Genomic DNA, 15,345 nt, shown 5'->3' with positions numbered 1-15,345 from the left:
GCGTAGCGTCGGGAGAAGTAACGCGGCGTAGCGTCGGGAGAAGTAACGCGGCGTAGCGTCGGGAGAAGTAACGCGGCGTAGCGTCGGGAGAAGTAACGCGGCGTAGCGTCGGGAGAAGTAACGCGGCGTAGCGTCGGGAGAAGTAACGCGGCGTAGCGTCGGGAGAAGTAACGCGGCGTAGCGTCGGGAGAAGTAACGCGGCGTAGCGTCGGGAGAAGTAACGCGGCGTAGCGTCGGGAGAAGTAACGCGGCGTAGCGTCGGGAGAAGTAACGCGGCGTAGCGTCGGGAGAAGTAACGCGGCGTAGCGTCGGGAGAAGTAACGCGGCGTAGCGCCGGGAGAGGTAACGCGGCGTAGCGCCGGGAGAGGTAACGCGGCGTAGCGCCGGGAGAGGTAACGCGGCGTAGCGCCGGGAGAGGTAACGCGGCGTAGCGCCGGGAGAGGTAACGCGGCGTAGCGCCGGGAGAGGTAACGCGGCGTAGCGCCGGGAGAGGTAACGCGGCGTAGCGTCGGGAGAGGTAACGCGGCGTAGCGTCGGGAGAGGTAACGCGGCGTAGCGTCGGGAGAGGTAACGCGGCGTAGCGTCGGGAGAGGTAACGCGGCGTAGCGTCGGGAGAGGTAACGCGGCGTAGCGTCGGGAGAGGTAACGCGGCGTAGCGTCGGGAGAAGTAACGCGGCGTAGCGCCGGGAGAAGTAACGCGGCGTAGCGCCGGGAGAAGTAACGCGGCGTAGCGCCGGGAGAAGTAACGCGGCGTAGCGCCGGGAGAAGTAACGCGGCGTAGCGCCGGGAGAAGTAACGCGGCGTAGCGCCGGGAGAAGTAACGCGGCGTAGCGCCGGGAGAAGTAACGCGGCGTAGCGCCGGGAGAAGTAACGCGGCGTAGCGTCGGGAGAAGTAACGCGGCGTAGCGTCGGGAGAAGTAACGCGGCGTAGCGTCGGGAGAAGTAACGCGGCGTAGCGTCGGGAGAAGTAACGCGGCGTAGCGTCGGGAGAAGTAACGCGGCGTAGCGTCGGGAGAAGTAACGCGGCGTAGCGTCGGGAGAAGTAACGCGGCGTAGCGTCGGGAGAAGTAACGCGGCGTAGCGTCGGGAGAAGTAACGCGGCGTAGCGTCGGGAGAAGTAACGCGGCGTAGCGTCGGGAGAAGTAACGCGGCGTAGCGTCGGGAGAAGTAACGCGGCGTAGCGTCGGGAGAAGTAACGCGGCGTAGCGCCGGGAGAAGTAACGCGGCGTAGCGCCGGGAGAAGTAACGCGGCGTAGCGCCGGGAGAAGTAACGCGGCGTAGCGCCGGGAGAAGTAACGCGGCGTAGCGCCGGGAGAAGTAACGCGGCGTAGCGTCGGGAGAAGTAACGCGGCGTAGCGTCGGGAGAAGTAACGCGGCGTAGCGTCGGGAGAAGTAACGCGGCGTAGCGTCGGGAGAAGTAACGCGGCGTAGCGTCGGGAGAAGTAACGCGGCGTAGCGTCGGGAGAAGTAACGCGGCGTAGCGTCGGGAGAAGTAACGCGGCGTAGCGTCGGGAGAAGTAACGCGGCGTAGCGTCGGGAGAAGTAACGCGGCGTAGCGTCGGGAGAAGTAACGCGGCGTAGCGTCGGGAGAAGTAACGCGGCGTAGCGTCGGGAGAAGTAACGCGGCGTAGCGTCGGGAGAAGTAACGCGGCGTAGCGTCGGGAGAAGTAACGCGGCGTAGCGTCGGGAGAAGTAACGCGGCGTAGCGTCGGGAGAAGTAACGCGGCGTAGCGTCGGGAGAAGTAACGCGGCGTAGCGTCGGGAGAAGTAACGCGGCGTAGCGTCGGGAGAAGTAACGCGGCGTAGCGTCGGGAGAAGTAACGCGGCGTAGCGTCGGGAGAAGTAACGCGGCGTAGCGTCGGGAGAAGTAACGCGGCGTAGCGTCGGGAGAAGTAACGCGGCGTAGCGTCGGGAGAAGTAACGCGGCGTAGCGTCGGGAGAAGTAACGCGGCGTAGCGTCGGGAGAAGTAACGCGGCGTAGCGTCGGGAGAAGTAACGCGGCGTAGCGTCGGGAGAAGTAACGCGGCGTAGCGTCGGGAGAAGTAACGCGGCGTAGCGTCGGGAGAAGTAACGCGGCGTAGCGTCGGGAGAAGTAACGCGGCGTAGCGTCGGGAGAAGTAACGCGGCGTAGCGTCGGGAGAAGTAACGCGGCGTAGCGTCGGGAGAAGTAACGCGGCGTAGCGTCGGGAGAAGTAACGCGGCGTAGCGTCGGGAGAAGTAACGCGGCGTAGCGTCGGGAGAGGTAACGCGGCGTAGCGTCGGGAGAGGTAACGCGGCGTAGCGCCGGGAGAGGTAACGCGGCGTAGCGCCGGGAGAGGTAACGCGGCGTAGCGCCGGGAGAGGTAACGCGGCGTAGCGCCGGGAGAGGTAACGCGGCGTAGCGCCGGGAGAGGTAACGCGGCGTAGCGCCGGGAGAGGTAACGCGGCGTAGCGTCGGGAGAGGTAACGCGGCGTAGCGTCGGGAGAGGTAACGCGGCGTAGCGTCGGGAGAGGTAACGCGGCGTAGCGTCGGGAGAGGTAACGCGGCGTAGCGTCGGGAGAGGTAACGCGGCGTAGCGTCGGGAGAGGTAACGCGGCGTAGCGTCGGGAGAGGTAACGCGGCGTAGCGCCGGGAGAGGTAACGCGGCGTAGCGCCGGGAGAAGTAACGCGGCGTAGCGCCGGGAGAAGTAACGCGGCGTAGCGCCGGGAGAAGTAACGCGGCGTAGCGCCGGGAGAAGTAACGCGGCGTAGCGCCGGGAGAAGTAACGCGGCGTAGCGCCGGGAGAAGTAACGCGGCGTAGCGTCGGGAGAAGTAACGCGGCGTAGCGTCGGGAGAAGTAACGCGGCGTAGCGTCGGGAGAAGTAACGCGGCGTAGCGTCGGGAGAAGTAACGCGGCGTAGCGTCGGGAGAAGTAACGCGGCGTAGCGTCGGGAGAAGTAACGCGGCGTAGCGTCGGGAGAAGTAACGCGGCGTAGCGTCGGGAGAAGTAACGCGGCGTAGCGTCGGGAGAAGTAACGCGGCGTAGCGTCGGGAGAAGTAACGCGGCGTAGCGCCGGGAGAAGTAACGCGGCGTAGCGCCGGGAGAAGTAACGCGGCGTAGCGCCGGGAGAAGTAACGCGGCGTAGCGCCGGGAGAAGTAACGCGGCGTAGCGCCGGGAGAAGTAACGCGGCGTAGCGCCGGGAGAAGTAACGCGGCGTAGCGCCGGGAGAAGTAACGCGGCGTAGCGCCGGGAGAAGTAACGCGGCGTAGCGCCGGGAGAAGTAACGCGGCGTAGCGCCGGGAGAAGTAACGCGGCGTAGCGCCGGGAGAAGTAACGCGGCGTAGCGCCGGGAGAAGTAACGCGGCGTAGCGCCGGGAGAAGTAACGCGGCGTAGCGCCGGGAGAAGTAACGCGGCGTAGCGCCGGGAGAAGTAACGCGGCGTAGCGTCGGGAGAAGTAACGCGGCGTAGCGTCGGGAGAAGTAACGCGGCGTAGCGTCGGGAGAAGTAACGCGGCGTAGCGTCGGGAGAAGTAACGCGGCGTAGCGTCGGGAGAAGTAACGCGGCGTAGCGTCGGGAGAAGTAACGCGGCGTAGCGTCGGGAGAAGTAACGCGGCGTAGCGTCGGGAGAAGTAACGCGGCGTAGCGTCGGGAGAAGTAACGCGGCGTAGCGTCGGGAGAAGTAACGCGGCGTAGCGTCGGGAGAAGTAACGCGGCGTAGCGTCGGGAGAAGTAACGCGGCGTAGCGTCGGGAGAAGTAACGCGGCGTAGCGTCGGGAGAAGTAACGCGGCGTAGCGTCGGGAGAAGTAACGCGGCGTAGCGTCGGGAGAAGTAACGCGGCGTAGCGTCGGGAGAAGTAACGCGGCGTAGCGTCGGGAGAAGTAACGCGGCGTAGCGTCGGGAGAAGTAACGCGGCGTAGCGTCGGGAGAAGTAACGCGGCGTAGCGTCGGGAGAAGTAACGCGGCGTAGCGTCGGGAGAAGTAACGCGGCGTAGCGCCGGGAGAAGTAACGCGGCGTAGCGCCGGGAGAAGTAACGCGGCGTAGCGCCGGGAGAAGTAACGCGGCGTAGCGCCGGGAGAAGTAACGCGGCGTAGCGCCGGGAGAAGTAACGCGGCGTAGCGTCGGGAGAAGTAACGCGGCGTAGCGTCGGGAGAAGTAACGCGGCGTAGCGTCGGGAGAAGTAACGCGGCGTAGCGTCGGGAGAAGTAACACGGTCTGCCAGGGCCAGGCACGGAGTATTTAATTTTGGGAAATGAAGATGATGATTTGGGGGGGTGCTGTTTGAAGCCCAATTTCAGGTTTGTTTTGTGTAGTTTAAAAGCTGATCATGAGCACATGGCCCCCTGCCTGACATAGCCCCCTGCCTGACATAGCCCCCTGCCTGACATGGCCCCCTGCCTGACACGGCCCCCTGCCTGACATAGCCCCCCTGCCTGACATGGCCCCCTGCCTGACACGGCCCCCTGCCTGACATAGCCCCCCTGCCTGACATAGCCCCCCTGCCTGACATAGCCCCCCCTGCCTGACATAGCCCCCTGCCTGACACGGCCCCCTGCCTGACACAGCCCCCTGCCTGACACGGCCCCCTGCCTGACACGGCCCCCTGCCTGACACGGCCCCCTGCCTGACATGGCCCCCTGCCTGACATGGCCCCCTGCCTGACATAGCCCCCCTGCCTGACATAGCCCCCTGCCTGACACGGCCCCCTGCCTGACATAGCCCCCCTGCCTGACATAGCCCCCTGCCTGACACGGCCCCCTGCCTGACACGGCCCCCTGCCTGACATAGCCCCCTGCCTGACATAGCCCCCTGCCTGACACGGCCCCCTGCCTGACATGGCCCCCTGCCTGACATGGCCCCCTGCCTGACATAGCCCCCTGCCTGACATAGCCCCCTGCCTGACACAGCCCCCTGCCTGACATAGCCCCCTGCCTGACATAGCCCCCCTGCCTGACACGGCCCCCTGCCTGACACAGCCCCCTGCCTGACACAGCCCCCTGCCTGACATAGCCCCCCTGCCTGACATAGCCCCCCTGCCTGACATAGCCCCCCTGCCTGACATAGCCCCCTGCCTGACATAGCCCCCTGCCTGACATAGCCCCCTGCCTGACACGCCCCCTGCCTGACATAGTCCCCTGCCTGACACGGCCCCCTGCCTGACACAGCCCCCTGCCTGACACAGCCCCCTGCCTGACATAGCCCCCTGCCTGACATAGCCCCCCTGCCTGACACGGCCCCCTGCCTGACATAGCCCCCTGCCTGACATAGCCCCCTGCCTGACATGGCCCCCTGCCTGACATGGCCCCCTGCCTGACATGGCCCCCTGCCTGACATGGCCCCCTGCCTGACATGGCCCCCTGCCTGACATGGCCCCCTGCCTGACATGGCCCCCTGCCTGACATTGACATGCTGTATTTTCCCTTGGTTAAGCCACTATTTATAAAGAGCATATAATATAGATGTTGCACAATAAGGCGTGCTGGAGTAGGCTGCACTAATAGCATTTCGGTATGCGCATAGCGATTGCAAGACCTTCGGGATACAGAGAATGATTGTGTCCGGAGATGGATTTGTATTTGCAGACATAGTCCGATCGAGCAATTCATAGGGATAAAGTCTAAAGTCCTTTCGCCCCTCGTACATGCCGCATAGGCGAGAAACGCGTGGGAGCTTATTTGGCTGGGATCACTATTTGTATGTGTCTAAATAAAGGAACTTTATATTTTTCTACTACCCTGGGTTACCGTGCTACTTCCGGTTCGGTACAGCCAGTGCGTTGTGGCTCTGTGTTCCTCAACTTCCTTTGGAATAGAAAACCTATGCAAACACTGCATTAAAAGACTTGCCCAACGTACAAGTGTATATTAAATGAATGCATGATACCATAACTTGCCTCTGGGTGCATTTCAAAATCGGATTGGTGGAAAGATAGCTCACACTCTATATGATTGCCGTGTTTATTTTTTCTTCATTTCATCTCCTATCTATCTATCTAGACATAGAAGTAGGTATAGGTAGCAGCTACAGATCACTTTTGGTCAAGCTTTTGAGCCTAAATGATGTGTGGCAGGGTAGGGCAGTCGGTGGTGAATCTTGGGAGCCTGGTATTTAATATTTGGGCACATTTTAATTTTCATAAAGCTTATTGGTTTCTGTTTGACTTGTTAATACATTTCTCGTAATAGAAAGTTGCTTTTTTATAAATATTACCCTTTCTGTGAAGCAATGCAGCTTTTGAGAATTAAGTTAATTTGTTTTCATGGCCTGTACATGCAAAAATTAAATATGAATTTGCACATTTTTAAACGTGCCTCATTACGCCACACTAACTAGAGGTATTAAATGTTTCCATTCACGACACTATTTAGATTGATGAAGAATTAACTACTTTAGTGCACCTATAACTTTTAATACGTGTAGGAAATACAAGTTCACGTTCAAAGTTAAAAGAAATCACTACATAAAATATCCAAGGAGTGTATTCACGAACATCCCTTAAAATCATCAATCTTTTTAGCAATGAAAAAGTGACCATCTCAGTAATAAAGGCGCCTGTTTTAGGCGGTAAGAAAACATACACACACAGTTCTGCAACATGAATAGCGTTCCTATACACAGCAGAGAAACAGCTCATTGCAAGGCTGCGTGTAGACTCGCTTTTTGTGAATGCAAATATTCAGTTCTATACCATTCCCTGGTAATTCTCATTGAGTAACCACTTTGTCACATAAAAACAAGTCATAACATCTCTAAAGGATCCTAAAAAGGCCCCTGGTAATTTCCCCAGTGCTGGGTAGTGGTTGCAGTGTGTGTGTTCTCGTATCCGATCAGAAAGACTGTTGTTGATATTCTTGCCTGACAGCCCGTGTTTTTTCCTTGCGAAGCAGGATATGCACTAATCACAAGGTAAATGTCAGCCTACGTTGCTGTATGCCAGATATTGGCTTAGCCTGTTGTAGCTTGTGTCCTTGTGCTGTAATGTTTGCACAGTGCAGAGGGGCAAGAAATGGGGAACACACAGGGATGCATTATTATTTACACATGACAGCAGCCTGTTTTATGGTGGCATTGAAACGAACTTGAGTAAGACTGGTTGAAGACATTTTCTATGCAATAGCTGTGTAAGCGTGTTTTGTAACCCACACGTCTTAGGTACAGATTATACACTCTGCTTGCTAGCGAGAGTGCGAGCTCCTACCGTGCCGAGCGGCGTCAGCACAAGCGATCCCTGCTTATAGTGCTGGCGGTGATGTGGGGGCCTGGCGGACGTGTCACGAAGCTGGTTAGCCCTCGTTGGCTGAAGCAGCTCACGTGACGCTGACGTCACGCGACAGCTGCCTGAGAAGACAAAATCTATTGTCTCCTCAACGCGTCCCTTCGCCTGCAGGCGCGCGGGCACTGGGGTAACTGCTATAGCCAATTACTGAAGTGTGCTTGAAGTGCGCGCAGCAACTCCTCCACTATATAAGCTCGTCCTAAGCCACAATTGGGGTGTTGCTCTCACTCAAAACAGAAATATTCCTATTGTTGCTATTTTGCCTCAGTAATAGTTCCATTAACATCTTTGTTCTTTTGTCTTGCAGCTATTTACATGCAAAGAACATCATCCACAGAGACATGAAGTCGAATAGTATCCTTGTTTTTTCGTGTGTGCGTGTGTGCGTGTGTGTGCGTGTGTGCGTGCGTGCGTGTGTGCGTGTGTGTGTGTGTGCGTGTGTGTGTGTGTCTCAAGGATAGGGGCAGGAATGCTGCATAATCCTTTTTTCTTTTTCATCTTGGTGCTTTTCTCTCGTCATGACCTAAATTTCCGCAAACCCTTGTAACCGCAGAGCAGAATGGGGATGAAGTTGGCACTTTTACAAAATGAAACTGACTTTTGAAATGTAATGAGAAGCTGTTTTTTTTCACAGGTTATCATAGAAAATCTGCCAACATCAATCGCTCTATAAACCGATCTTATTCCCAAACCAGGATAAAGAGAAAAGTTTCTTTTATTCATTAATAACTGGCATGGGAGTTTTTCTATTTCTTGACCCGATGAAGGAATGATTTTACCTGCTCATCACTTTTCTTTACAAATCTGGTTTCTCTTACTGTTTACATATACTGTACGTTAAGATGAAAAAGAAAGTGTTCTGTCAAAAGTCCTATAAAAAATGTTCAGAACTCAAAAATAATGCACACGTACCAAAGTTTTTAACGGTCCTGTTAGTGCAATAAGCTGTATTGCCATTTCAGGCACTACAGAAACCCCAAAATGTGACGGGCTTTCCCATAGCAGTAATGCCTCTTGTACTTTCCTGAGAAACCTTTTGGCTGCAACGTGTGGTGCTGCTCTTGTTCAAACAGGATGACAAACGGTTTTAAAATGGGCCAGAAAAAGCCTTATTGAATAATGCAGGTTAAAAATTGTCAATCATCCTGGTTCATCCATTAATCTATGATAAGTGAGTTCCACTTCCCTTTCGTTGTGCTCAGCACCTTGAGTATATACATGACGAGGACGTAATGGAACAGTCTAGCTGAGAGGTCCTTTCTCCCACCTCCTCCTCGTACTGTCTTCACGGAGTGCTCTTATTCAATATGCATTGAAGTTGTGCAGATCTTGTTACATTTCATACACGTGAGCGTGTTCCGGTTACTGCTTGTTACCAACTTGATCCCATATTGAACAGAAGCCTATGCTGTGAAACACTTCTAACCATTTCTATGAATTGGAAACTCCCCCACTGCAATAATCGCAGATCCCACTGCTGCCAACACCCGGTATGGAATAAAGAGGCCTCAGTCATCTTATCTTAACTTGTATTTCCTTCGTCAGTTGAACTTATGAGCTTACCTATTTGAGTGTGGGAAAAAATGGAAATGCAGCAGTAACTCCATAGACTAAACTAATACATTTCCACTTTGTGCGACCTTCCACTGTGTGCGACCTTCCACTGTGTGCGACCTTCCACTGTGTGCGACCTTCCACTTAAGTTAAGCTTCACAACACAGATCTCACTGGAAATGGCAGTTTACGGACATTGTCAAAATGTGCGTTGCCGATCTTTTACTATTGTTCAGATATCTTTCTTCACGAGGGACTAACGGTGAAAATAGGTGATTTTGGCTTGGCCACTGTGAAGTCCAGGTGGAGCGGCTCCCAACAGGTGGAACAGCCAACCGGATCAATCCTTTGGATGGTAAGATAATAAAAACTGCTTTTTATGTACTTTTGTAAGCTGTTTAATTAGCAGTTACACTTTAAACTACTTTGTGGTGTTAACATGTAAGAATGGAGACATACAAATCACAACGTTTAAAATGTGTTGGTACAGTGTGAGCATCCTCTTGTGAGGAGGTGCTGTTCTAAGGGTTGTAACCTGCTGTGTAGGAGCAGTAATAATATACTGTACGCCAGCACACATGGAGTGACCACTGTAGCGCCGGCTTGGATTCCTACGTCAGACTTGCTTGTACTTGCGAGTCCTGGAATGGTCACTGCTATTTATAGCCGCGGGGCTTCACTTGCACTGAGGGCCAGTCACATGCCTGTGCTTTAACATTCATGTTCTGACCAGATCAAAGAGAGAGGTGGATAGTGGAGGTGAGCGTAGTGTTACAAATAATTGTTGAATCTGAATTTGGTGTAATCATGTATTTTCTGGTATATTGGGTCAGGGCAGATTTCTGACTTGTGATTCCACAGTGCTACATACTAAGCAAAAGTGGCAGAACAAATACACAGTCATTCGCACAAAGAAAAAGGTAACAATCAGAGAGTGGCCACACTCAAGGTTATCCTTTTTAAAGGGGCATTATGACATTGATGTTTTATTTGGCGTACTGATGGGAGAATAATTGGCTTAGTGATGGTGGGGAAACAGCAATAATTACCAGATAACATTTGTGATAAATGGCCCAAAGAAAATAAAAAGACTAATTTTTACACAATTGAGGGGAAATGTTGCTTATGGGGAATGAGGCCCATATCTACTAAGCAGTTTTCTGCCATAAGGCATGTTCTGGTGCTGGAAGACGCCTTACAGTCCATTCAAGTCAGTGGACTTCAAAGTGTCTTCAAGAGCACTGGGAGTGGTCTTATAGCAGAACGTGGTATAATAAATGTGGCCCTGAATCATTGTAAAGAAGCGGATTACATTTGGCAAATTGAAAAGAAAAACACCTGTGCTGTTTCTTTGACATTCTGGGCCTTGGAAAACCAGGGTCTACGTGGTTGGGTTAAAATCCGTGCTCTGACACAGCAGACAGAGGCCAGCGGATTGCATCCTTGTGATCAGATTTCATAAACCGTGGATATAACCACAGAATTGTAGACCAGCAAATCCACAAAGCCACCAGAATACCAAGTGGTCTTGAATACAGACAGAAAGAGACAAGCGATAGGGTACCTTTGGTGGTCACATATAACACAAACCTAGAAGCCCTACGCAAGATCGCCAGGGAACTACAACCCATTCTTCAGGAAGATACAAGACTGCAACAGGTCTTCCCTGAAACACCTTTATTATCATACAGACAACCCCATAATCTCAAGAAAATTATGCTGAGGAGTAAAGTATTCAACAGTACAACTGAATATGGGACAAGACCATGCCAGGACGCAAGATGCAAAACCTGCGCAATGCTCCACACAGCGGGCACAATACAAATACCACACAGGAATCTGGAGTACAAAATCAGAGGAAGGTTCACCGGTTCCTCCAGCAATGTCGTGTACCTCATCGTGTGCATGAAATGCCCAGGGGGCTGCTACTACATAGGTGAAACAGGACAGGGGCTAAACAAGAGAATGAATCTGTATTGCCACAGCATCACACGCGGAACAAGAGACGGTCCTGTCAGCGAACATTTCTCTGACTCTGGCCATAAGATGAATGATCTGAAGGTGGCCATACTAAAAGGTAATCTTAGAACACCGAAAGAGAGACGGTTGCATGAATACAAATGTATGCAACTGTTCGGGACACTTTGCGGTGGCCTAAACCGAGACCGCAGCTTCATGAGTCACTACCCAGATGTGAGAACTCTCTTCCCATGAGTGCTAAAGGCCATGTCTATACATACTGTGCTATATGAATGCACACACAGCTGTCTCTTACACATACATATGTACAATGTAATTCTATCCCTATATACCAATAGGGACCTCAAAGTATCTACACACATTAATAGTAATACAACACCCTCTTACATTTCTACACCTACCCCACACCATTGGTATATACTCCCACACACACCTTTTGTAAAGCGCTGTATACACTGTGGGCACTTTATAAATTTATATTTACACACACACACTAACACAGGGGGGCGCAATCTTTTTTCCCTGCACCCCCCTGCCGACTGTCTCCTCACTCCCGCTCCCCTCTCACCCCCACTTACCTCCGCTCCGGCGCCATGACGTCACAACGTTGCCATAGCAACGTGGTGTCACATGACCTTGCGGCGTCAATAGACGCCACGTTGCCATGGCAACGCGGGAAGGAAGCCGCCGGAGCCACGGTAAGTAAAGGCTTACAGAGGCCCTGCAGCTCCCCCGGCACTTAATTTAAGTGCCTTTGGGAAGCGTGCGGGCCTCTGTAAACCCTGCGCCCCCCACAGGCAGTCTCGCGCCCCCCAGTTTGCGCACCACTGCACTAACACACACACACTCTTACTCATTTTGGAATACCTTCTTAGCCACGCCCCCTGATACTCAGAATCCCCCCCAAAGAATGCCTTTCAGGTGGCATTTATTCTAGTGTCTGGGAAGCCATATATCTATCCCCCTACTTGCAAACTCCAGATACCCTCATCACTAGATCAGCAGATAAACTAGGACTGGTGTGCTTTGTCCGGACATAAAAACAATTCTTGTATTTTTATGACTATTTGTAACCAACCTTAACCGCTCATGTGCCGGATTGATTAAAATACTTAATAAATTCTGCCATATTCATTACACTTACAATACATCTGCTTTGGTCTAATTACTCTCTTCTTTAGTACAATTAAATATTTTAAGAGCTACCATTTAAGAGGTGGAACATAATGTCATCCATTATGTGAATGACAGCCTAATTAATACTTGTGACGATAAGATTTGGACAATGTATCTTTGCTTATGAGGACGTCTTAGAACAGGCTCACTTTGTTCCATTAAAGACCGTGTTTTGATTTTACATAGAGAACATAAAACTCCAAGCTGGGGATTTTCTTTTCTTTCTATGGTGTATGTAGCTCACTGAGCATCACACAGCATAGCCACATGGTGTGTGCGTCCGTCCGTCCGTCCGTCCATGCAATAAAGTTCATAAACACTTTGTAATGCAAGATGTCGTTGATTTATTTAGTTTTTTTTTTTTAATTAAAATTTCCAGTACTGAAATTATTATAACAATATATTTGCAATGGCGCTGTATTTTTTACCTGCTCAATTTATTAACTACAGTGGTTAGGATAGCACGTTAAGACTGGTCAGTGAGTGCACTTTAGTCAGTTATTTGTACCCCTTTCAAAATAAAGTAACGTCCAAAAAGCCACAGCATTCTCCAAATACGTAAAAAGTTATTATTTTATTGCATTCAATACTACAAAAGTTAAAAATCTGCAACGTTTTGAACCTACATGGCTTTGTCGCCCATATTTTGGACATTCAATCTTTTCCTGAACTGGTTACATATTTACTGGTGCCCCAGAGAGATAAGATTGTCGTTTTTCTTTCTAATTTTTGAGTACCCTAAATGAAATCTTCTTTCAAACTAATATAACGTTTCCTATGATTATTGATGACATAAAAGCGTTTATTTCTTTTTTAGACTTTCCCCTTGGATTTCTCGTGGGGGCCCTGCTAAAAATATAAATAATTAAAAAAACAAAACCATCTCAGACGTCACTTTTTGCAGTTCGGCTGTGGTCGGTCACTCCCACACAGGGAAAAATCATGGAACCCATACACTGCGGAGACGTGCTATGCTGGGGGTCGCGAGGACACAGATATTTCGGCCCACTTTTCACTAGTTCTCCCCCTGATCCGCTGAATTTGACAGTTGTGGCTGTTTAGTGTATTATTTTTGTTCCTGCTGCCCTCTCCCCTTTTCCCCCTTCCTGGTATCTGTAGTTTCCCACGGCCAGTTGCTAAATGTCACTGGCATAAAAAGGACCCCCTCAGACGTGTGCCGTACTATGCACTACGATACGGTAAATCATTCCTACCAAGCGCTTTAGGGTGTTTGATACTAGTTTGTGTCAGTAGAAAGTAACTGATGTATTTCTAACTTTTTAAATAGTGTTCAGGAAAGCATTCCATTGAAAATCACACAATAAAACCAATTTTGCTGTGCTTTTTGTGAGCCCTTTCTTTGTACATTTCATTGGCCAACTCTTTCCACTGGAAACCTATTGCGTGTTTTTTGGCGAGAAGCCACTAGACCTGATGTTGTAAATATTTACTGTTCTAGTTCATTTTGTTCATGTCAACACTGATTTCAACCTTAACAAGTTTTGTCCGCTTTCACAATATGAGGTACATAATTAACAACGTTTGGTACTGTGTTTAGGTTAAACGTGTGGAAATCATGCACTAAGCAAATACAGTTGTATAGAAAATCTATACTGGTTATTAATGTCATTTTGGCAACATCCATTATTCCCTCTTCTGTTGGTATCCGGGTCCTGGCATGTTTCACCATGTGCTCATCATACAAACCTTTCCTACACCAACACCAACCTAGATGAGATGTTTGTGCCATGGGAAATGCTTTCAGTACTATCAGTTCTATTCACCAGGGCAGATTTTGTGTTTTACTCCAGTATATTGTCTCCCAGCCAGCACCCAGCACACCCTTCCCGAGGATATGAAACTGAAACCAATCCAACATCCAGAATCTGTTTTTTATTTAATTTTTTTTTCCGTGTCCTACTATCTATATTTGAACCATTTATAAAGTTACAACTCCAGGTAACCCATGCCAAGTAAGGGAATAAGGACAGGTTTCCCCAGAGATTGACGTATCACATTGAGTAGAAGTGTGCTCGTCAATGGAAACCATTATGGTAACATACTCGCCTACTGGAAGAGCTAGTACAGGGATGGGCAAGTCGAAGACAGAGCCACCTGTGCTGAAGCAGGGATATCCTGAGAACCTGACTTGTGGACTGGAGTTGCCCACCCCTCGGCTGGTAGCATGAATTGTTTATTGCACCGTACGTTCTGCCTTTTTTCATCCCTTTTATCATGCAAGTGCTCTGCCAAGTGTGATGTGTGGAAACTCCAGGGCTGCGAATCTGTGTCGAATGTAAAAATCCGGGTTAGCACAGCCACCAACAGAAAGTGTTGCAATGCTTCCTTTGCCTTGATACATAAACCACTTCATAGCTCTGTTATGTTCCAGTCGATTCGATGCTAGCGTTCTATTTGTCAAATGTGGATTAACTGAAATGATCTGTTCGTTTTATAGGAGTACATATTCTTTAGATCACAATTTCATGGATTATATGAAATAAACTCCCCCCCCCCCCCCCGGAAGTGGTGGGACTGACAATGTGTGTGACAATGTGTGTGACAATGTTTGACCACCAGCTACTAGTGGGGGGGGGGGGGGGGGGGCGTTTAAAACCTTGTGAGACTTTATTTTTAATGTGTGCAGCCATTATGCTGGCAACCAGTCCCCAGATGTACGCATTTTAAGTGAAAATTAATCTATTATACACATTTCTTGAGCTTCGTTCTCCTGACGATATTTGTTTTTCTAGGCTCCAGAAGTGATCCGAATGCAAGACAACAACCCGTTCAGTTTCCAGTCTGATGTTTACTCGTACGGCGTTGTGTTGTACGAGCTGATGACGGGGGAGCTCCCGTACTCCCACATCGGAGACCGAGACCAGGTGAGGACAGTTCCGCTGGGCCAAAGTTCTATTTTATTGACACTTAATCAGAACTCTTATCTGAAAGCTGTGACATTAATCATTTTATTGAGAAATGGTATCAAGCAATTTACAGAGTACAGTAAAGGAAACATGGCTTCTTTAATCGCATTAAATATATATTCGTTTCTTTTCCCTAAGCAAATGATTTGTATATTGTGCCATTTTCCTGATTAGCAGAATTATTTCATTTTAATACATATGTACTCGATTTCAATATTACATTGATGGCATATTCATTCTAGTTATCATTGGGTCTAGATGCTAAGGCAGTTAAAGCTGCAGTTCAAGCAATAGCCTACACTTTTTTAAATCAATTCTGTACTATGATAAAATACTTGTAGCATTATTGTTTCTGTAGTCACCATTTACAAAGTCACATCCCCTTCCTCTTCTGAAACATGCTCTGGCTCCAGCCCTGCCCTCTCTAGCAGTGCACCAATTGTATCTAGTGACTGCCTGGTCACATGATC

The 15,345-nt window shown here is 50.5% G+C and overlaps 1 protein-coding gene across 7 annotated transcripts in view; it reads left to right on the top strand.

Annotated features, from left to right (window-relative positions):
• RAF1 (Raf-1 proto-oncogene, serine/threonine kinase) overlaps window positions 1–15,345 on the top strand; it is a 111,553-nt gene that overhangs the window by 92,408 nt on the left and 3,800 nt on the right. For all 7 annotated transcript variants that reach the window (XM_075574963.1, XM_075574962.1, XM_075574960.1 and 4 more), the window contains 3 exons: window positions 7,546–7,592; window positions 9,029–9,147; window positions 14,702–14,833. In XM_075574963.1, the coding sequence (XP_075431078.1) occupies window positions 7,546–7,592; window positions 9,029–9,147; window positions 14,702–14,833 (298 nt within the window). The remainder of the gene's footprint in view (window positions 1–7,545; window positions 7,593–9,028; window positions 9,148–14,701; window positions 14,834–15,345) is intronic.

The sequence above is a fragment of the Ascaphus truei genome, chromosome 17 (genome assembly GCF_040206685.1).
Source record: "Ascaphus truei isolate aAscTru1 chromosome 17, aAscTru1.hap1, whole genome shotgun sequence".
NCBI classification, from domain to species: Eukaryota; Metazoa; Chordata; class Amphibia; order Anura; family Ascaphidae; genus Ascaphus; species Ascaphus truei.
This window is presented reverse-complemented; position numbering and strand designations above follow the sequence as displayed.